The 18,179-nt window shown below is 60.1% G+C and overlaps 1 protein-coding gene across 8 annotated transcripts in view; it reads right to left on the bottom strand.

Moving 5' to 3' along the window:
- The window catches only part of COL18A1 (collagen type XVIII alpha 1 chain), a 93,099-nt gene that overhangs the window by 41,414 nt on the left and 33,506 nt on the right, over positions 1–18,179 (bottom strand). For 5 of the 8 annotated variants that reach the window (XM_082461128.1, XM_082461129.1, XM_082461130.1 and 2 more), the window contains exon 1: positions 6,069–6,750. The exons of 1 other annotated variant lie outside the window; for it this stretch is intronic. In XM_082461128.1, coding sequence (XP_082317254.1) covers positions 6,069–6,735 — 667 coding nt within the window. In that variant the 5' untranslated portion in view covers positions 6,736–6,750. 2 more of the 8 variants (XM_082461133.1, XM_082461135.1) reach the window with 1 other exon arrangement.

Here is an 18,179-nt window from a genome sequence, read left to right as displayed (position 1 = left end):
TGAACAGCCTGATTAAAAAATGGACAAAAGATCTGAACAGACGCCTCACCAAAGAAGATATACAGATGGCAGTTAAGGACTTGAAAAGATGCTCCAAATCAGCTGTCATCAGGAAAATGCAAATTAAAACAAGGGAATTCCCTGACGGTCCAGTGGTTAGGACTCGGTGCTTTCACTGCCGAGGGCACAGGTTCAATCCCTGGTTGGGGAACTAAGATCCCACAAGCCGCGTGGCTCGGCCAAAAAATAAAATAAAATAAAAAAACAATGAGATATCACTATACACCTATCAGAATGGCCAAAATCTGGAATATAGACAACACCAAATGCTGGAGAGGATGTGGAGGAACAGGAACTCTCATTCACTGCTGGTGGGATGCAGAATGGTGCAGCCAGTTTGGAAGACAGTTTGGCGGTTTCTTACAAAACTAAACGTACTCTCTCTATAGGAACCAGCAATCATGCTCCTGGGAGTCAAAAGCTTATGTCCACACAAAAAGCAGCACATGGAAGTTTCTAGGAACTTTATTCATAATTGACAAAACCTGGAAGCAACCAAGATGTCCTTCCGTAGGTGAACAAATAAATAAACTGTGGCCCATCCAGACAATGGAATAGTATTCACAGCTAAAAAGAAATGAGCTATCAAGTCAAGAAAAGACATGCAGGAAACTTGAATGCATATTCCTAAGTGAAAGCAGCCAATCTGAAAAGGCTACAGGCTGTATGATTCCAACCACATGACATTCTGGAAAAGGCACAACTATGGAGACAGTAAAAAGATCACTGGCCGCCAGGAGTCGGGGAGGAGGGACGAACAGGTGGGGTGCAGAAGATTTGTAGGGCAGTGAAAATACCCCTCGTGACACTATAATGGTGGATACATGTCATTTACATTTGTCAAACGCACGACGGAACATATAACACTAAGAGTGAACCCTGAACTTTGGACTCGGGTGATTGCGATGTGCCAGGGCAGGTTCATCAATAACAACAAATGTACCACTGGGTGGGGGTGTTGACAGTGGGGAACTCTCTGGACCTTCCTCTCAAGTTTGCTGTGAGCCTAAAACTGCTCTAAAAAAAGTCTTTTAAAAAAATTAGGCAAATGATAACAAAAAGTAAGCAAATATTGCAACCCTATTATCAGATAAAACAGAATTTAAGATGAAAGGCATTAAGTGGGACAAAGGGGATGGTAATTTTGACAATCCACCGAGATGTGATGAGCCCGGTACCACCCCGTGCACCCAGGATGCATGGCAAAAAGGGGAGAAAGTCCTCATTCACGATGCAGACCCTGGGTCTCTCTCCTGCGCTACTTTCCCATTAAGATGGGACATGACCACCTCAGTAAGACAACCTGATCACGTGTCTAAAGAAAGTCTATCCTGTCCCTTCCTCACACATGGCAGTGGTCACCAAGTCCAGACAGCTGCGGGGCTGGGGAACCTCATCTCAGCATCACAGAGCAAACCAACAGAGAAAAAACATCTCAGAAACATGCAGGACTGGGAAGCATCCTAAACAAATGGAGAGGTGACCCAAGTCCCTGCGGACGTGCCGACATGTTTATAACGTTCAGATCTGCACACACGTCCACCATGACCAATCACAGCCTCGGGGAATGTTTCTGATGATCTAGGAGAGAAAGTGCCCAAGGGCATCCGAGGAGTCTTTGAAGAAGGCCACGCATTCCAAGTGGGGCGTGTTACCCAGCACCCAAAGCTGGGATGCACAGGGGCTCTCGGGCCGCCAGTCATTAACACAGATGTGAACAATCGAGGAACAAAGAAATCGGGAGGCTGAGCGGGGCCACTGGCCCTCCAGCGACACAGGGAGGCTTCCCAGACTCTGTGCAGGAAGAGGAGACTTTCAGGTGCACAGAACGTGATCCCACGTCCACAAAGCAGGACTCACAAGTATGTGTGGGTGCACACACGTGCACGCACACGCTATGGCAGCAGAATAATGGGCCCCAAAGATGTCTGTCCCGCAACGCCTGGAACCTGTTGAGTTGTCACTACACTCGGCAAAGGGGACTTTGCAGATGTGATTACGGTGACGGCCCTTGGGATGAGACCATCCAATCTAACCAAGAGCTGAGCAGAGAACCTCTCCCAGCCAGGGCAGAGAGCCAGAGAGACGCAGCCTGAGAAGGGCTGGCGGCACCACTGGCTTTGAAGGTGGAGGGGGGCCGTGAGACAAGGAACGCGGGCCGCCTCCAGAAGCTGGAGAAGACAGAAGCCGAATCTTCCCTGGAGCCCCAGAAGGAGCGCAGCACTGCAGACACCTTGCTTCTGGCCCAGAGCAACGGATTTCAGACTCCTGACCCCAAACGTGACACACTTGTGTTGACTTGAGCCCCTGAGTTTGCGGTCATTTGTCTCGGTGGCCACAGGGCACTCACACACCACATGTGTGCAAATCCACAGAGACGCCCCCCACAGGGAGCCGTGTCCGGCCCTCCCTTGTGAGGCCCGCACCTTGACGACTGTGTTCACGACTGGGTCTGGGATGAAAATCTAACACAGGGGAGAAGCAGCGGAGGACGCCATGAGAGCAGGGGGCCCTCAGGGGCGAGGAAAGCAGGTGCAGGCGGTCCCGCGTCCAGCACGTGCACGGTGGCAGGAGGAAGGCCCGCTCTGAGCAACGGCCACGCTGCACTCTCCCTCCTCGGGACTGAGGCCGCTCACCTGCAGAACCTGCCCCTTCCAGTGGGGCCTCCCCCGACACCCCGGGCGCCCTCTCCCCGACCCCAGCTCCGTCATCGCTCCCAGGGGTCAGCCCCCCCGCTGCCCACCCAGCAGGGACCCGGGAGGACCTGGGATGGACGCTGGCCCACCCGCCCCTGTGTGGAGGCCTCACTCCCCAATCTCTGGGGCCTGGGGGGCCAGAGACCCTCCCGAACAGTGCACTCTCCCCACGGCACCACAGGGAGGGGAGGGGAGGGGGCCGCGACATGCACGGCCCACCAGGGACCGGCCAGGCCCGCCAGGCAGGGAGCGGGCACGGCTCAGGGGCCCAGCCTGACCGCAGACACCGACGGAGCTGCCGGGGCCTCGGCGGCGGCAGCCGCCCTACCCTCCCCTCCTGGCCACACGGTGCTGGGGGCCCCGCACGGGGGTCCTTCCGACCACCTCCCCGAGCCCCACACTGGTGGCCGCGAGCCGGCGCCAGGGAGGAAGCCGGTCCAGGGGGAGGCGCTGTGATGGGCTGTACAGGGCCGCGGCCTCGGGCTGCTGTGCACCCGTCCACGCCCCACCGGCCACAGAGAGGTGAGGGGGCCTGTCTCTGTCCCGGGGTCTGCCACCGCCCTGCAGGACACACTTGAGAGGAGGGACGCAAGTGGTGATACCGCGGGCGTGCGGGGCCCCTGCGGGCAGCTCTGCTGGGGCCTGGGAAGGAGGCAGCACCCGCGGCTCGGGCCTCCGCCCAACCGGCCCCACGGCCAGCACAAGCAGCCCCAGGACCTCCCTCGGCCAGAGCCAGTTTCATCCCAGGGCCGCCCTCCCCGGCCAGGCCTCCCCCCTCCGCCTGCCCCTCCCCCACTGCACACAGGCCTGGCCCAAGGGACTGGCAGTGGGCAGGAGGGGCAGGGCACTCCAGCCCCAGCCCCGTGGGACACCCCCGGCCAGGCCACAGCCAGCAGGGCCCCTGGGGGGGTGGACGTCCGAGCGGCTGACAGCAGAACCCCGCAGGCTCCTGCTCTGAACGCGGCCCTGCCAATGTCTGCCCACGCCCAGTGAGAAGTCCCCTTGAGGCCGCTCCACAGACCGGGCCAGCTGCAGTCAAGGAAATTCCACACCCCGCACGGCCCTGCCTGGGCCCTGCCGGCACGAGGCCCATCCTGCACCAGCCCCCGGCCCCAGGCCCACTGAGGCTGAACCCCCAACCCAAAGGGGACCTGGGCCCAGCAGCGGGATGTGTGTGCCCAGGGCTCTGAGCGGGCAGGCCTGGCCCTTCCCTGCTCCCTGCCCCTGCCCCGTGGAGGTGGGCCTTTGTGTGGCACCGGGGGCCCTCCTGGCAGGACACCTCCCCGCGGGGCTGCCCCCGCCCCACGCGCTTGGTGGAGACAGGGCAAGGCTGGCTGGGGGACGCGGCACAGAGGCTGCAGGGCCCGGGCTGGCCCAGCGTTCGGGTGTACCGGGCACCGACTGTGTGGAGGGTGAGGGAGCACGCAGCTCGCTGCAGCCCCCGCCCTCGGCGTGAGATCAACGCCCTCCGTGCCAACAGCCCGGGCAGGCCCCTGCCTCCGCCCTCGGTCCCGCTCTCAGGGACCGCCACAGGGCCCGTGGGCTCCTCACGCGCCCGGCCCTCCCGGACAGGACCCCGCCCGGGCTGTTCCCAGCCACCCTCCTGGCCATCCTGCTCACACGCAGGCCTCAGCCGCCGTCGCCCCTCAAGCAGCGTCCCCACCCGTCTGTCTGCAGGGGCCACGGCCCCGCCCCCCTCTCCTTCCCAGCCCTTGCTTTGCTTCCTCCTCGGAGCGGGCACCACCCGTCGGGGGCGCTTGCTCCTGCCCCGCCGCGGCCTGGGCACCGGCAGCCACCTCCTCGCTGCATCCCAGGCCTGGCCAGGGAATCGCCCATGCACATCCCTCAGGGGCCCAGCAGAGTGACACCCCCTCTCGGGGTCCAGTGCAGGCGGCCCACCCCCACTGGCCCAGCTCCAAAGCCCAATGACTTCGGAGACCAATGAGTGGATCGAGGCTGCTCCCCACGGCACCACGGTCGGGGCGTTAGCAGTACACACACAGCAGGGCTCGGACGGGCCCGCAAGTGCAAACGGGGAGTGGGCTCCACTCAGGGGCCCGGCCGCACCAAGGGCGCAGAGGGAGCTGGTGGGCCCTAGGAGGCTGCGGCGGCCCGGCCCTCTCCCCTACCAGCCATGTGGTGACGGGGCGACGTCCATGTGGGGGGACGTGGCCCTTTCGCTGCCCCGGGGTGGAGAGGGTCTGGAGCTCACGGACCGGCTGGGGGGGCCCCCGTGAGCCCCTCAGACTCACTGACCGCTAGATGGTCAAGACCTCTCGACCTTAAGAGCAGCAAGCCCCCCGTCCCTTCCGCCCCCTCGGCCGTGCAGGCTGGGCACAGTGGCTGGGAGCAGCAGGATGAATTCGGTGGGAAGTCCCGTCGCCGTCCTGTGCCTTGGTTCCCCCTCCGCGACAGGCGTGTGGCAGGCGACCTCGGAGCGTGGGGGACCTGCCGTCACGCACAGAACCTCTGGCCGCGAGCACGCCTCTCGGCCTCCGCAGACCTCAGCCTGCCCCCCAAAGGAAGCAGCGCACGCCGTCCAGCCTCCCGAGGGCGCTCGCCCGGCCGGACTGACGGGAAGGCGGGTGGCGGGCCGGCCGTTACCTGCAGGCGGCCCAATGAACACGCAGCGCCCGTCCTCACGGGCCGGGAGCGAGGCGCAGGGGAACGGCAGCCCGCGCCCGTCCAGGCGGCTCCAGCACGCGTCCTCCAGGGCCTCGCAGAACTGGCGGCAGGGCGGCGGGCCGGGCAGGGCGCCGGGGCCACAGGCGGGGGCCAGCAGCAGGCAGAAGAACCAGGCCAGGAAGCGGTGGCAGTGGGTCTGGAGGAGCGCCCCCCAGGCCCGGACCGCGGCCTGCACCTCCTCGCCGCTCGCGTGGTGGAGGTGGTTGGGCAGCCAGAAGCGCCCGATGCCCAGGTGGCCACAGAGCGCCAGGGAGGGCAGTAGGGGCAGGCAGCGGCCGGCAGCCCCCAGCAGTGCGGAGTTGTCAGCGAGACCAGGCCCCGCAGGATTAGCCACGTGGGGAACCCAAGCACCCCTGTCCCCAGTTAGAGCCAAAAGTGCGGCATGAGACAGCTTGGCAGAGGGGTCAGAGGAGAGAGCCCAGGGGCCAGCGCGTGCTCCCGGGGAGCCCATCACCAGGGCAAGCGGAGGAGGCGTGCGCGTGCGGTCATCAGGGTGTCGGTGCTGCTGGCCGGGACGGGCTGCCGCGGGCGAGAGTCCCTCGCTGTCCAGCTCCTGGGGCCACCCCGGGGGCGGCTGGCTTCCCTGGGGAGGGGCCCCGGCCCGCGCGGAGAACAGAGAAGGTCTACCTGGGGATGGCGGTGGCACCGCAGGCTCCCTGAGCAGGGCCCGGGGCCTGTCCGGGGAGGGCGGCGGCTGGGTGGGCGCAGGCAGGGTGCCGGCCTCGGTCCTCTGGGCATCCGGAGAGCTCGGGGCCCCAGTGCTCAGCCAGACGGTGGTCCCGCCGTCCTGGGGGCCGCTGGAGGGTCCCGGGGTGGTGAGGGGGTCCGTGGGGTTCCCGGGGCCTGGCGTTCCCGCTGTGGCGGAGCTCTCGGTGGGGGTGGTGTCGTCCCACAGCTGGACGAAACTCCGGATGCCCAGAGCCACGTTCAGGATCTTGGCTCCGACGCCGGCAATGTTCTCCTCCTTCGTGTCCGGGCTCGCACTGGAGGCCGCCGAGGGGACAGCGGGGGCCTGGCCCTGGCCCACCTCCGGCCTCTCCAGAGGCGGCTCAGGGCTGGCAAGGGCTTTCCACTGCTGGGTGGGGTCATCCTGGGGGGCCACGTGCGTGGTGGTGTCCTCTGTGGGCCGCACAGGTGAGCTGCCCGGGGGCGTAGAGGCCGGTGCGACCGTGGACCCGGCAGCGTTACCGGGCCACAGCCAGGACATCAGGTCAGCCCGGGCGGGCGCGAGGCAGTAGGCCAGCAGCAGCAGCAGGCCGCAGTGGCCGCGGCGGCCGCTGGGGTCCGGAGCCATCAGGCTGTGTGCACCACAGGGCAGCGGGCGGCCTCTGCTGTCCAGAGGCGGGGCCAGCCCGCCCCCGCCTCCCGCCCCTGGGCCCGCGGCCAGCTCCCCATTCATGCATCCAGGCGGCTCCTCCTTCTACCTTCCCCTTCCCGCTCTCAAGGAGGAAAACAGACACGAGCCTCTACCCAAGGTGACAGGTGACAGGCCCCCTCGAAAACGTCTCACACCTCCTTAAAGCAGCCGCAGACGCTCCCTCCACCAGAGACCAAGGGGCACTGACAGAGCAGTCACAGGACTTCCCAGCTCCCTCCCCGGGCCCCCCCAGACTGCCGCCGAGTCCCTGCCCTGGAGCGTGGGCATGGGTGGGCTCCGGGCCAGCACCCCGCGGCCCCCTCCAGGGCGGGGGCGCTCCTGGGTGCTCTGGAGCTTTGGGAAGGACCCTCCTCCTTGCCCTGCAGCCTGCAGAGCCCAGACCCAGGAGAAAGCGCCTGGCACAGGTCCTCGGGGCGCCCGTCCTGCGCGTGGCTGGGAGCCTCAGGACACCGGGGTACAGCCCCTGGTCCCCCGTGCCCACCATGCTCTGCCCTTGGAGCTTCTCTGACTGAGAACAGCCCGGAAGCCTGGCCTCCAGCCACGGCTCTGGGGCAAAGCTGGAGCTTAAAAACCCCTGGATTCGCTGTGAGTCCGTCCTTCTGTTGCAGCTGCTGCCCTGAGACGGTAGCTTCCCGTCCCTGGGGGCTGCTCAGAGTCACCTGTTCCGCAGCCTGCCCAGCTCTGTCCCCCCGCAGACGCCCGGCCGCCCTCCCTCCATCTCGCCAGAGAGCACGCCTCTTTTCAGCTTTCGCTCCTAAAACCTGCTCAAATGCACCGGCCTCTGTCTCACGGGCTGGTACCGCACTCCCCGGCTGACCTGGCCAGTGTCCGAGTTATCATCAGCGCTTAGCTGAGGCCTGCGGGGGCTGCTGATGAACTCCTGAGAATTGCTCCAAAGGGACAGAGCACAGCAGTTGGGAAGCGACAAAAGGCAGAGGAAGATTAGGGACTCGGTGAGACCAACGGTAAACAGACAGACAGACAGACAGAGGTCCCCCCTGCCACTCCCACATCTCAGAGCTCAGCCCGTGTGCAGGGTGGGTGGCTGGGGGATAAGCCCTTCACGCAGCCCCCGGGCGCCAGCCTCCTCCAGACATCACCGGGCGCCCCTTCCGGGGGTGTCCCACTCTGCGGACCGCTCCGGAGACCGGGTTAGCCAGGCCGGCCTGCAGCTGGACTCTTCCCACCGAGCCCCGACTCCTTCCCTTCATAAAACTTCAGACAACACAACCCCTCTGTCCAAAACACTATCGGATGCTGCCCCGTGGCCTGAAGCCCCGCCAGCGCCGGCCTCGGGGTTTGGGGAGAAGGCCTGGGCCTGAAGCCCCGCCAGCGCCGGCCTCGGGGTTTGGGGAGAAGGCCCGGGCCTGAAGCCCCGCCAGCGCCTGCCTCGGGGTTTGGGGAGAAGGCCCGGGCTCCGGGAGCAGCCTTGCCTGGGACTCAGCCTGTGCGGGTGTCGGACCTGGATGACAGCTGCTCCCTCCCCACCCGGCGCCTGCCCGCCAGGCGGGGACCGTCACTGTGGCAGGCACACCGCGTGGTGAGGAAACCTCGGCCCGGAGACCAGAGGCTCTGGGTCCCAGCCCAGGAGGGGGGGATCCCAAGTGGAATCCAGGCGGCCTCTACACGCGCCAGCACACGCCTGCACACGCCCGCACGCGCCCACACACGCCCGCACGCGCCCACACACGCCCACACACGCCCGCACGCGCCCGCACACGCCCACACACGCGCCCGCACACGCCCACACACGCGCCCGCACACGCCCGCATGCGCCCACACACGCCCACACACGTGCCCGCACGCACGCCCGCACGCGCCCGCACGCGCCCACACACGCGCCCGCACACGCCCGCACGCGCCCGCACACGCGCCCGCACACGCACACACACACCCGCACACGCCCGCACGCGCCCACACACGCCCGCACACGCCCGCGCACGCCCGCACGCGCCCAACACTCGCTCATGCAAACACACGTGTTCCCTCCCGCAGGCTCGCGTCATCACACGCACCCTCACACATCCACACACACACGCACGGGTCTCACCGCACGTTCCACGCCAGACCCCACGTGCGCCCTGCGTGCCAGCCACCCCTCTGTCTGAGTCCCCTCGGAACCCTGTCCTCTCCAGGCTGTGGCGGGGCCCCCGCTCAGGATGCCGAGGACGCCGCCGGGGAGCGCTGGCCGAGGGCGGAGCTGGGCCGTCTGGGATCCGAACCCACGTGTCAGGACAGCTGAACAGCGGGCCCCCTCTCAAAAGGCGGGGGGCACCCTGTAAGCCGAATCTGGGTCCCACCGTCCATTCCGGAATTCTGAGAAACGCCTAGAGAACAGTTTCTTGCTAGTCACTGCCGCTAATGTGATTTTATGCCTAGAAGTCTCTGGAAAATCTCAGGACAGATATTCCAAAGGCCCTTCCCCTTCTCCAAGCACGTTCTGGAGAGGGACTCTGGGCCCTTTTGAGGCAGAGCCCCTGAGCCCATCAGGGTGGGGATGCCCTTGTCCCCCCCCGATGGCCCCGTGCCCTCGGTTACTCCCTGGGGGCCACTCGCCAGCCCCCAGCCCTGCATTCACTCGCTCAACTCACGCTTTCCGGGAGAGCCAGGAATGCGGAACCGCGGGGGAAAGGGGGATGGTAGCTGTGACCCCACTGCACTGAGCGACACACCACCATCCAGTGGGCAGCCCCTGCCCTCCCCGCTCCAGACCTCACCCTTCCTGCCCACCTTCTGGAGGCCGCGGTCACCCCCCGGCACTCCTAGAACGGCACATGTCCACCTTCTCTGGAAAACGTCAGCACAGCTCTGCCCCAGGACTCGGCTCCCATCATGAAGCAACCTGCCGAGGTGCTGGTCCGTGAGGCCCCCTGCACACACGTGCCCACACGTGCACATGCACGCATACACGTGCGTAGCCCCACATGTGCACACGCTCACATGCACACTCACACGGACACTGCAGCATTCGGAAAGCCTCAGGTGTAGACCAGGCTCCCCCAGCAGGCTGTGGCTGCAGCAGGCCCCACCCGGGCTCAGCCCCTCAGGGACACACAGGGCTCCAGTCCATCCGTGCGCAGGGTCCCGTCAGCACTGGTCCCTATGGAGTCTGTGCTCATTGTGGAGGTTGGATAATCTGCCTGTCACTCGTGGGGATGGAGAAGGAGGGGAAAATGGGTTTCGAGGGAAACCATCTGAAATGACTGAAACACAAATACCTCTGGGTCAGGTGCCACGTTTCTGAAAGCACTTTGTTCTCCAAGGCCGGGCCCAGAGAGCCCTCAGCCCTCCTCAGAATCGTCACAAACGCTGTGCTGAGGAACGACCCCAGGCCCCCCGGGTAAGGTGGCCCCGGCGGATGTGCCCCCCCCCCCATCGTGTACAGAGTGGTCCCTCGGCCACTCCCCCACCCATTCATCCTCATGCCCTAGAGGGGGAGGGATCAGACGAGACGCTGAGGGGTGCACAGGCAGGGGCACGTCTAGGCCAACATCCCCTCACCCACCCCCCAGCGGTGACCTGGCCTTTCCTCCCTCTGCCCACCGCTCGGGGTATCACAGAGGCATTTCCGTGCAATCTGAGAAGTTTCGTGGTGCCTCAGCTCTGCCCAATCAGAACTCGGGAGCACAGCCTCCTCTGGCCTGCCCAGCCCCCCACCCGGAGCAGCCCGGGGGCCCTGTTTCCAGGGTCCCAGCCTCCTTCCCGGCGGGGACTTGGCCAGCTTCCCTGCGGCTCCTCAGCCCAGATTAGAGAGCAGAGGCTCAGGTCTTAAGGGCACTCGCCCCATCGCCTGGGGTCTGAAGTGGACCACCCACCCACCCACCCTGTGTGCCCTGCCCAGGGTTCCCAGCCACTCCCGACAAGGAGCACGGAGGCCGGGTCCTCAGTTACTTCATGGGGAGCTCAGGAAATAAACCAGCCCCTAATCACACACCCCCAGCAAGCACGTGCAGACGGGTGGGCCCCGTGGAGCCCAGAGCAGCCTGGGACCCCGTGGGCCCCGTGTAGCCCCTTCCTCGCCCTCAAGGGTCTGTGGTCTCCCTTCGGGTTTCACTTATGAGAACAGCCAGCAAAGGGCTGTCCAGCTGACCATGGGCTGCCCAGCAACATCTAAAGCCTTCCTGGGCTCCTATGACCTTGGGTGACTCTCTAGTCATCCCCTGGTAACCCGGGCACTGGTGTCGGTGGGGACAGTGGCGCCTGAGAGGTCAGCCCCTTGGAAGCCATCGCGGGGGCTCCCTGCACACAGTGACTCCGTGCTGGGCAGGCCCCTCGTGGGACCCTGGCCGAGAAGCCACCTCGCGAGGGACCTGAGGCTAAAGGTCCCTCTGCCCTGAGGACTGGCCCTCCCCCGCAGGAGCTGAGCTCTGTCCCGGGCCCTCCAGCCAAGTTTGGCCACGAGGGTTCCAGGAGTCTGAGCAGCTACCTGGCCCTGGAGGACCCTGAGGGCACTGCCCCACCAAGGAGTGGCCTCGATGTCCATAGACCCATGCGTGGGTTCGCCACTGCCTGCCACCAGCCAGCTGGGCTCAAAACTCAGAAGCAGGCAACAGCTCAGCGCCCAGGTGGGATGGCCTCTGGGGAAGCCTGAGATGCATCTGAGAAGACGCATGCATTGATCTAAGCTCCCCGAGCGGCCCCTGGAGGACCCTCTGACCACATACAGGTGCCCAGAAGGGAGAAAGCCCACGGCTGCCCAGAGGGCCGTCCTCTGAGAACCCACAGCAAGTCCTGCCCGTGCAAGGAGCCCTGGGCCCGCAGCACCAGTTCAGGAACGACCGGGATCCAGGAATTCCTGGTGAGCTGGGAATTCACCAGGTCCAGGTCCATTGTCAAAAGCCAATGACAGCACAAATGCTGCTGTGGTCTCCATCTGACAAACTCTTACACATCCCTCAAGACCCCCATCCCCTATGCTTGCTGTCCTGCAGCTCCCAGACAGGTCTCGCTGTTCCTGCCTTGGATCCTGCCTTGGTAACGATGCCCCACTCCTCGATGGTGTGGTAGTTTCTGTTCTTTGTTAACCTGGTGTCCACCTGTACTCACATTTCATGCTGTGTCCTGACTTAAGGCAAATTCTCCTGCGTGGTGGGGTTCCTCCTCCCACCCAGCCCTCCCCGTGCCTGCAGAACTGTCTCTGGTGGCTGAAAACTCCCCTGGAGAACATCGGATTTCTGTCTGAAGGCTCCTGGATACTATCCAACACAACAAGGGTAATTTAAATTATAGAAGAGAATTCTGGACCCAGAGGAGACATGCGGGTGGCACTGGTAATAACAAGGAGGCTTTCTCTTTCTTGGGAATGAACTGGCCAAAACTCCTGTAGATGCCTTGTAGGTGCCAGGTGGCCCCTAGCAAAGCTTTGGGTGGATTCCCGATGCCCCTTCTCCCCTCACGCCCTCAGTCCTCCCACGCCGCCTTCCTGAAAGGCCCCCCTCTCTCCTCCACCCACGACACACACAGCGGCTCGTGGCCCAAACCAGCGAACACTTTCACCCCTGTTAATTCACCCCAGGGCTTGCCAGGTGCACGGGTGCATGTGCATCTATAGGTGTGTGTTTGTGTCTCTCTGATGGGCGTGTGATTACGTCTCTGTGTGCGTGCATGTGCATGTCTGTGTACACACATGTGTGTACACGTCTTGGGTCTGTGCCCACATGCGCCCACTCACTCCCGTGCACACAACTGTCTCTGGGCTCCTGGACGCCAGGGAGGCTGCAGGAAAGTCCCGCCAAGCCGGGGTTTGCCGGTCACCCCCTGGGGTCTGCACTACCCGGGGACGGGGGTTAGGACTTGCTAATTCGTTAGCCAATGTTTGCACATTCTCGTTGGAATGACGTCCCGAAGCCGCAAATGTCTAAGCCGCTCCCTCAAACGCCTGCCTCGGCCTCCCCACGGGCACCAGGCGCCGGCCTCATCAGACGGGTCTCTCTGGCTCAGGATCACTCCCCCTACAAGCACTGTGGGGGGGGGGGGGCGAGGGGCCGGCCACCTCTTCCGAGAGGACCCAGCACCCAAAACTTCCAGAAGGTTCTGCCCTCCTGCTGCTGGGAGACCCGCCAGCCTCCGGCCCCGCCTCCGGCCCCACCCTACACTGTGCCAGGGTTTGTTCTGTCTTGGCCCTTCTGGTTTGGATTCCTGAATAATGTGGTCTTTTATTTTCATTTTTTCAAAAGCACAAAACACCCACATGTGAGCAGAGCAAATCCCAGGAACAAAGCGGAGAGCGTGTCCAGGACTGAGGCTTCAGGCTGTGAGCTCAGAGGACGGCCTTGTCTGCCCGGTCTCAGGGGTGCTGCCGCTGGGCCCACGGCGGGGTCTCTCCTGGGCCCCTCCGGGTGGTCTGCCTGCGCCTGCCCACACATGGCCCAAAGGCTGGCCCTGATTCCTCTGTTCGGCCCATCCCTCAGGCCATCCCCGCCCCCATGCTCCCCAGGCCAGCAGTGTCCTGCAGGGACCCCTCCTCAGGTCGCCCAGGGTCACCTCTCCTGCTCCTCCCTCGAGGACCAGACACTAGAGACCATTCAAGACGCGTGGGCCTGTGAGGAGCTGGCCAGCCCAGGCAGGTGTCCCCGGCCCCAAGGAGCAGGCCTGGGAAACCACAGTCCCAGCATCCAATGCCGGGGACAGCCCCCAGGGCGGCAGCACGTCCAGTAAAGACCCGTACATTGTGGGGACTTCCCTGGTGGCGCAGTGGTTAAGAATCCGCCTGCCAATGCAGGGGACACGGGTTCGAGCCCTAGTCTGGGAAGACCCCACGTGCCATGGAGCAACTAAGCCCGTGCTCCACAACTACTGAGCCCGCATGCCACAACTACTGAAGCCCGTGCGCCTAGAGCCTGTGCTCCGCAACAAGAGAAGCCACCGCAATGAGAAGCCCACGCACCACAAGGAACAGTTGCCCCCGCTCATCACAACTAGAGAAAGCCCACGTGCAGCAACGAAGACCCAATGCAGCCAAAAATAAATAAATAAAGTTTTAAAAATTAAAAAGAAAAAGACCCGTACATTGTGGACACGTTTACAGCCCTTCCAGAATGGAACACACCTTCTCATCTTTCTGTTTATAACTGTCCAAAGTGTCCAAACGTTCTGCCCCAAACCCTGTGTTTCATGGTGACTTTTTTGAGCCACAGTGATAAAGGCCACAGCTCTTGAGATGCCCACTGAAGGCCCTGCTGCTGGGCCTGCTGACGACAAGCTCTGTGCCAAGCGCTGGCCAGGTTCCTGCGCTGGCCGGGCCTCTCCTTGTGGCCACTGCCCGCCCTCAGGTTGCTGTGAAGATTAAGTGGCATGAGGTGGCCGGGCAGCCGGGGCTACAGGTCAAGGCCCATAGGTGCCTCCCCTCCCCTTGGGTGTCGGTCACCCGAGGACCCGCCTGGCCACACCACCAGTGAGAGCCGAGCACACAGACATGAGGACCGTGGGCAGCGGGGACGTTGCGACACCGTCTAATCTTTAACCACCAGGCTGTCCAGCCCTCCCCCTCCGCCCTCAGATGTCCTTTAACCCACTTCATCCCAGTGTGGAGAGTGGAGACCCGGGTTCAGGTCGCCAGGTGCACCCCCTCAGCTGAGCCCTCAGCTCCCGCGAGGGCCGAGACCCCGCTGCCTGGGCAGAGCGGGCAGGGGAGGTGCTGCCTGGTGGGAAGGAGGCTGTCCCAGCCCAGACCCAGATTCCTCCACGGTAACAGCGGAGCCCAGGGGAACCCTCTGGTTCCCAGATCAACACCAAGCGTCGCCCCGCACTCAGCTGGGTGGGCTGTTCCCACAACCCCACCACTGGTCTGGGGTGACAGAACACAGGGGACCCTCCGACCCCCACGGAGCCGGCCCTTGGGGAGGTGAGCGTGGCAGGTGGAGACCCCCGGTTGGAGGGGTCGGCAGTGGAGGTGAAAGGTGGCTGGGAGCAGAGATTCTCAAGACGTCGACACATCTCGGGGAAAAGCCACCTCCCCGGGGCCACCCAACGACCGCCAGACACCGCGCCCTCCCACCTCCCGAGGGAGGGCCACGCGGCGCACACGCGGTTGCCTGTCCAGGCTGCGCACCCGAAGCCTTAATCCGAACACGAGGAGACAGCTGGGCAAGTCAGACAGGGCGTTTCACGGGACAGCGGCCGGACTCTCCAAAAACGCCCACGTCAGGAAAGATGAGGAGGAAGGGGCGGCTCTAAACTCAGAGGCAGAGGAGCCACGGCCGCCAAGTGCCACGTGGTTCCTCGATGCCCCCAGGGCCACCGGGCAGAGACGGGGCCAGCTTCATAAAGGACGTTACTGGGACCTGGAGGACCCTTGAACGTGGCCTGTATGAGAGAGGACAGGTGGACAGGGGGCGCACGTGCACGAGCAGGACACGGGTCAGGACGCAGCGCTCAGGTCCCCAAGGAGCGCGTGCACCTGCCCGGGGCTGTGAGTGTGGATGCACACGTGGACACGGTGTGCGGGTGTGCACGCCCCTGGGTACAGACAGGGACAGACCTGGAGGCCAAGGGCAACCACGGTGAAGGAAGTATGTGAGCAAACCCCACACTGTCCTTCCGACTTTTCTGCAGGTTTGAAATGTTCCCATGAGAGAAGTTCATGGGGAAAGTAAAGCTCTCCTCCTGTGTCCGCCTGGAACACTCTCTCCACCAGCTTCGTCTCTGGAAAGGCAGGTGACGCAGCAGAGGGTGGTAAGAACTGCTTTCCAGGCACGTCCCATCCCCGGGGCCACACGTGGGTGTTATCCCTGCCGAGCCTTCAAAAGCCCCTGGCAGGTCGCCACAGGGCTGGGAGTGGCTCCCGCCTTCCCTGAGCGCCCAGCGGGCAGCAAAGTCGCCGATTTCTCTTACTTGGTGTCATTTAGGTTCACTTTCACAAAACAAAGATCTAAACGTGTTTCTCTCAGTCAGGTTTTAGACTCTACAGGAATCATCCAACCTACACCCCAAGGCAAAGCAGATACATTTACAGGCTCTAAAAACTCCTTTAAGAACCAAGGGGTTATTCTACTTTGTTCTTTTTTCAAGAGTGTTATTCTGGGTGCCTTGAAATTCCATATGGATATTAGGATCGGTTTGCCAATTCCTACAAAGACATCAGCTGGGATCGGGTAGGAGCTGTACTGGCCGGAGGTTGTTTGCAGGAGTGATGCCGTCTTAACGATGTTAAGTCTTCCAATTTGTGAACATGGGATGTTTTTCCTTAATTTCTTTCTATGTTGTTTTTTTAAGTTTTCAGAGTATACATTTTGCACTTCTTTGTTAAATTTATTCCTAAATATTTTACTCTTGTTGATGCTTTTGTAAATGTAATTTTTTCTCAATTTCATTTTTGGATTGTTCATTGCAAGTTATCGAGAAATACAATTGGTTTTTTAATATTGATCTCGTATCCTACAACCTTGCTGAATTTGTTAGTTGTAACAGTTTTTTAGCAGATTCCTTAAGACTTTACGTATATAAGATCACGTCATCTGTGAACAGAGTACAACACTGAATAGAAGTGGTGAGAGGGGGTGTCCTTGTCTTGTTCCCAATCTTCGGGGGAGCGTCCAGCCTCTCACCAGTAAGTTCGATGTTAGGTATGGGTTTTTCGAGATGCCTTTTATTGGCTTGAGGAAGTTCCCTTCTTTTCCTAGTTTTTTTAATGTTCTTATCACGAAAGGGTGCTGGATTCTCTCTAATGCCTTTTCTGTGTCTATTGAGATGATCATGTGATTTTTATTTTTTATTCTGTTGATTTGATGTATTACATTAATTTTCAGACATTAAACCAAACTTGCATTCCTGGGATAAAGCCCACTGGGTCATGATGTATAATTCTTCTTCTATGTGGCTGAATTTGGTTTGCTAGTATTTTAAGGATTTTTGTGTTGTAAGAAACGTTGGACTGTAGTTTTTTGTGTTTGTGATATCTGTATGGTTTTGGTATCCAGGTAATACTGGCCTCATAAAATGAGCTGGGAAATGTTCCCCCCTCTCATATCGTTTGAAAGAGTTTGTGAAGAACTGGTTTTAATTCTTCTTTAAATGTTTGGTAAAATTCAGCAGTGAAGCTGGTCTTTTCTTTATGGGAAGTTTTGGGATTACTAATTCAATCTCTTCATTTGTTATAGATATATTCAAATAGTCTATTTCTTATTGAATTTCAGTAGTTTGTGTCTTTCTAGGAATTTGTTCATTTCATCTAAGTTACATAATTTGTTAAAATACAGTTGTTCACAGTATTGGGTTAGAACATTGTGTAGGGTTAGAACAAAACTGGAGGAATCACGTTTCCCTACTTCAAACCTTTTATAATGCTAAGTAACCAAGACAGCAGGGTACTGGAACAAAGACAGGCAGATAGATGAGTGAAACAGAATTGAGAGCTCTGAAATAAACTCACACATCTATGGTCAACTGACTTTTGACAAGGTTGCCGAAACTATTCAGTGGGGAAAGAATAGTATTTTCAACAAATGATGCTGGGACAATTGGACAGCCACAGGCAAAAGAATGCAGTTAAACCCTTACCTCACACCATATACAAAAATTAGCTTAAAATGGATCAAAGACCTAAATATAAGAACTAAAACTATAAAACTCTTAGTAGAAAACATAGAATAAGTCTTCATGACCTAGGATTTGGCAAAGGATTCTTAGATATGACACCAAAAGTCTGAGCAACAAGAGAAAAAAAATAGCTAAATTGGACTTCATCAAAATTGAAAACTTTTGTGCTTCAAAGGACACAAGAAAGTGAAAAGACAACCCACAGAATGGAAGAAAATATCTGCACATCACATATCCAACAAGAGATGTGTATCTAGAATATAAAAAGAACTCCTACAACCCAACAATAGGAAGACAATCCAATTTTTTTAAATTGGCAAAGAATCTGAATAGACATTTCTCCACTGAAGACATACAAATGGGGACTTCCCTGGCGGTCCAGTGGTCAAGACTTCGCCTTCCAATGCAGGGGGTGCAGGTTCGATCCCTGGTCGGGGAACTAAGATCCCACATGCCTCGAGGCCAAAAAACCAAAACAAAAAACAGAAGCAGTACTGTTAACAAGTTCAATAAAGACTTTAAAAGTAGTCCACATCCAAAAAAAAAGACATACAAATGGCCAACAGGCACATGAAAAGATGCTTAATAACACCAGTCATCTGGGAAATGCCAATGGAAACCACAATGAGATACACTTCACACCCACTAAGATGGCTAGAATCAAAAACGTAATCACAAGTGCTGACAAGATGTGGGGAAATCACAACCCTCATCCTCTCCTGGCCGGAGTGTAAGATGCGGCAGATGCTTTGGAAAATAGTCTGGCAGTTCCTTGAGTGATTAAGCAGAGTTACCTTATGCCCCAGAAATTCCACTCTAGATAC

This window comes from Balaenoptera physalus, assembly GCF_965194825.1.
Source record: "Balaenoptera physalus genome assembly, chromosome: 4".
NCBI lineage: Eukaryota > Metazoa > Chordata > Mammalia > Artiodactyla > Balaenopteridae > Balaenoptera > Balaenoptera physalus.
The sequence above is the reverse complement of the archived record's forward strand: the minus strand, read 5'-3'. Positions and strand labels throughout refer to the sequence as shown.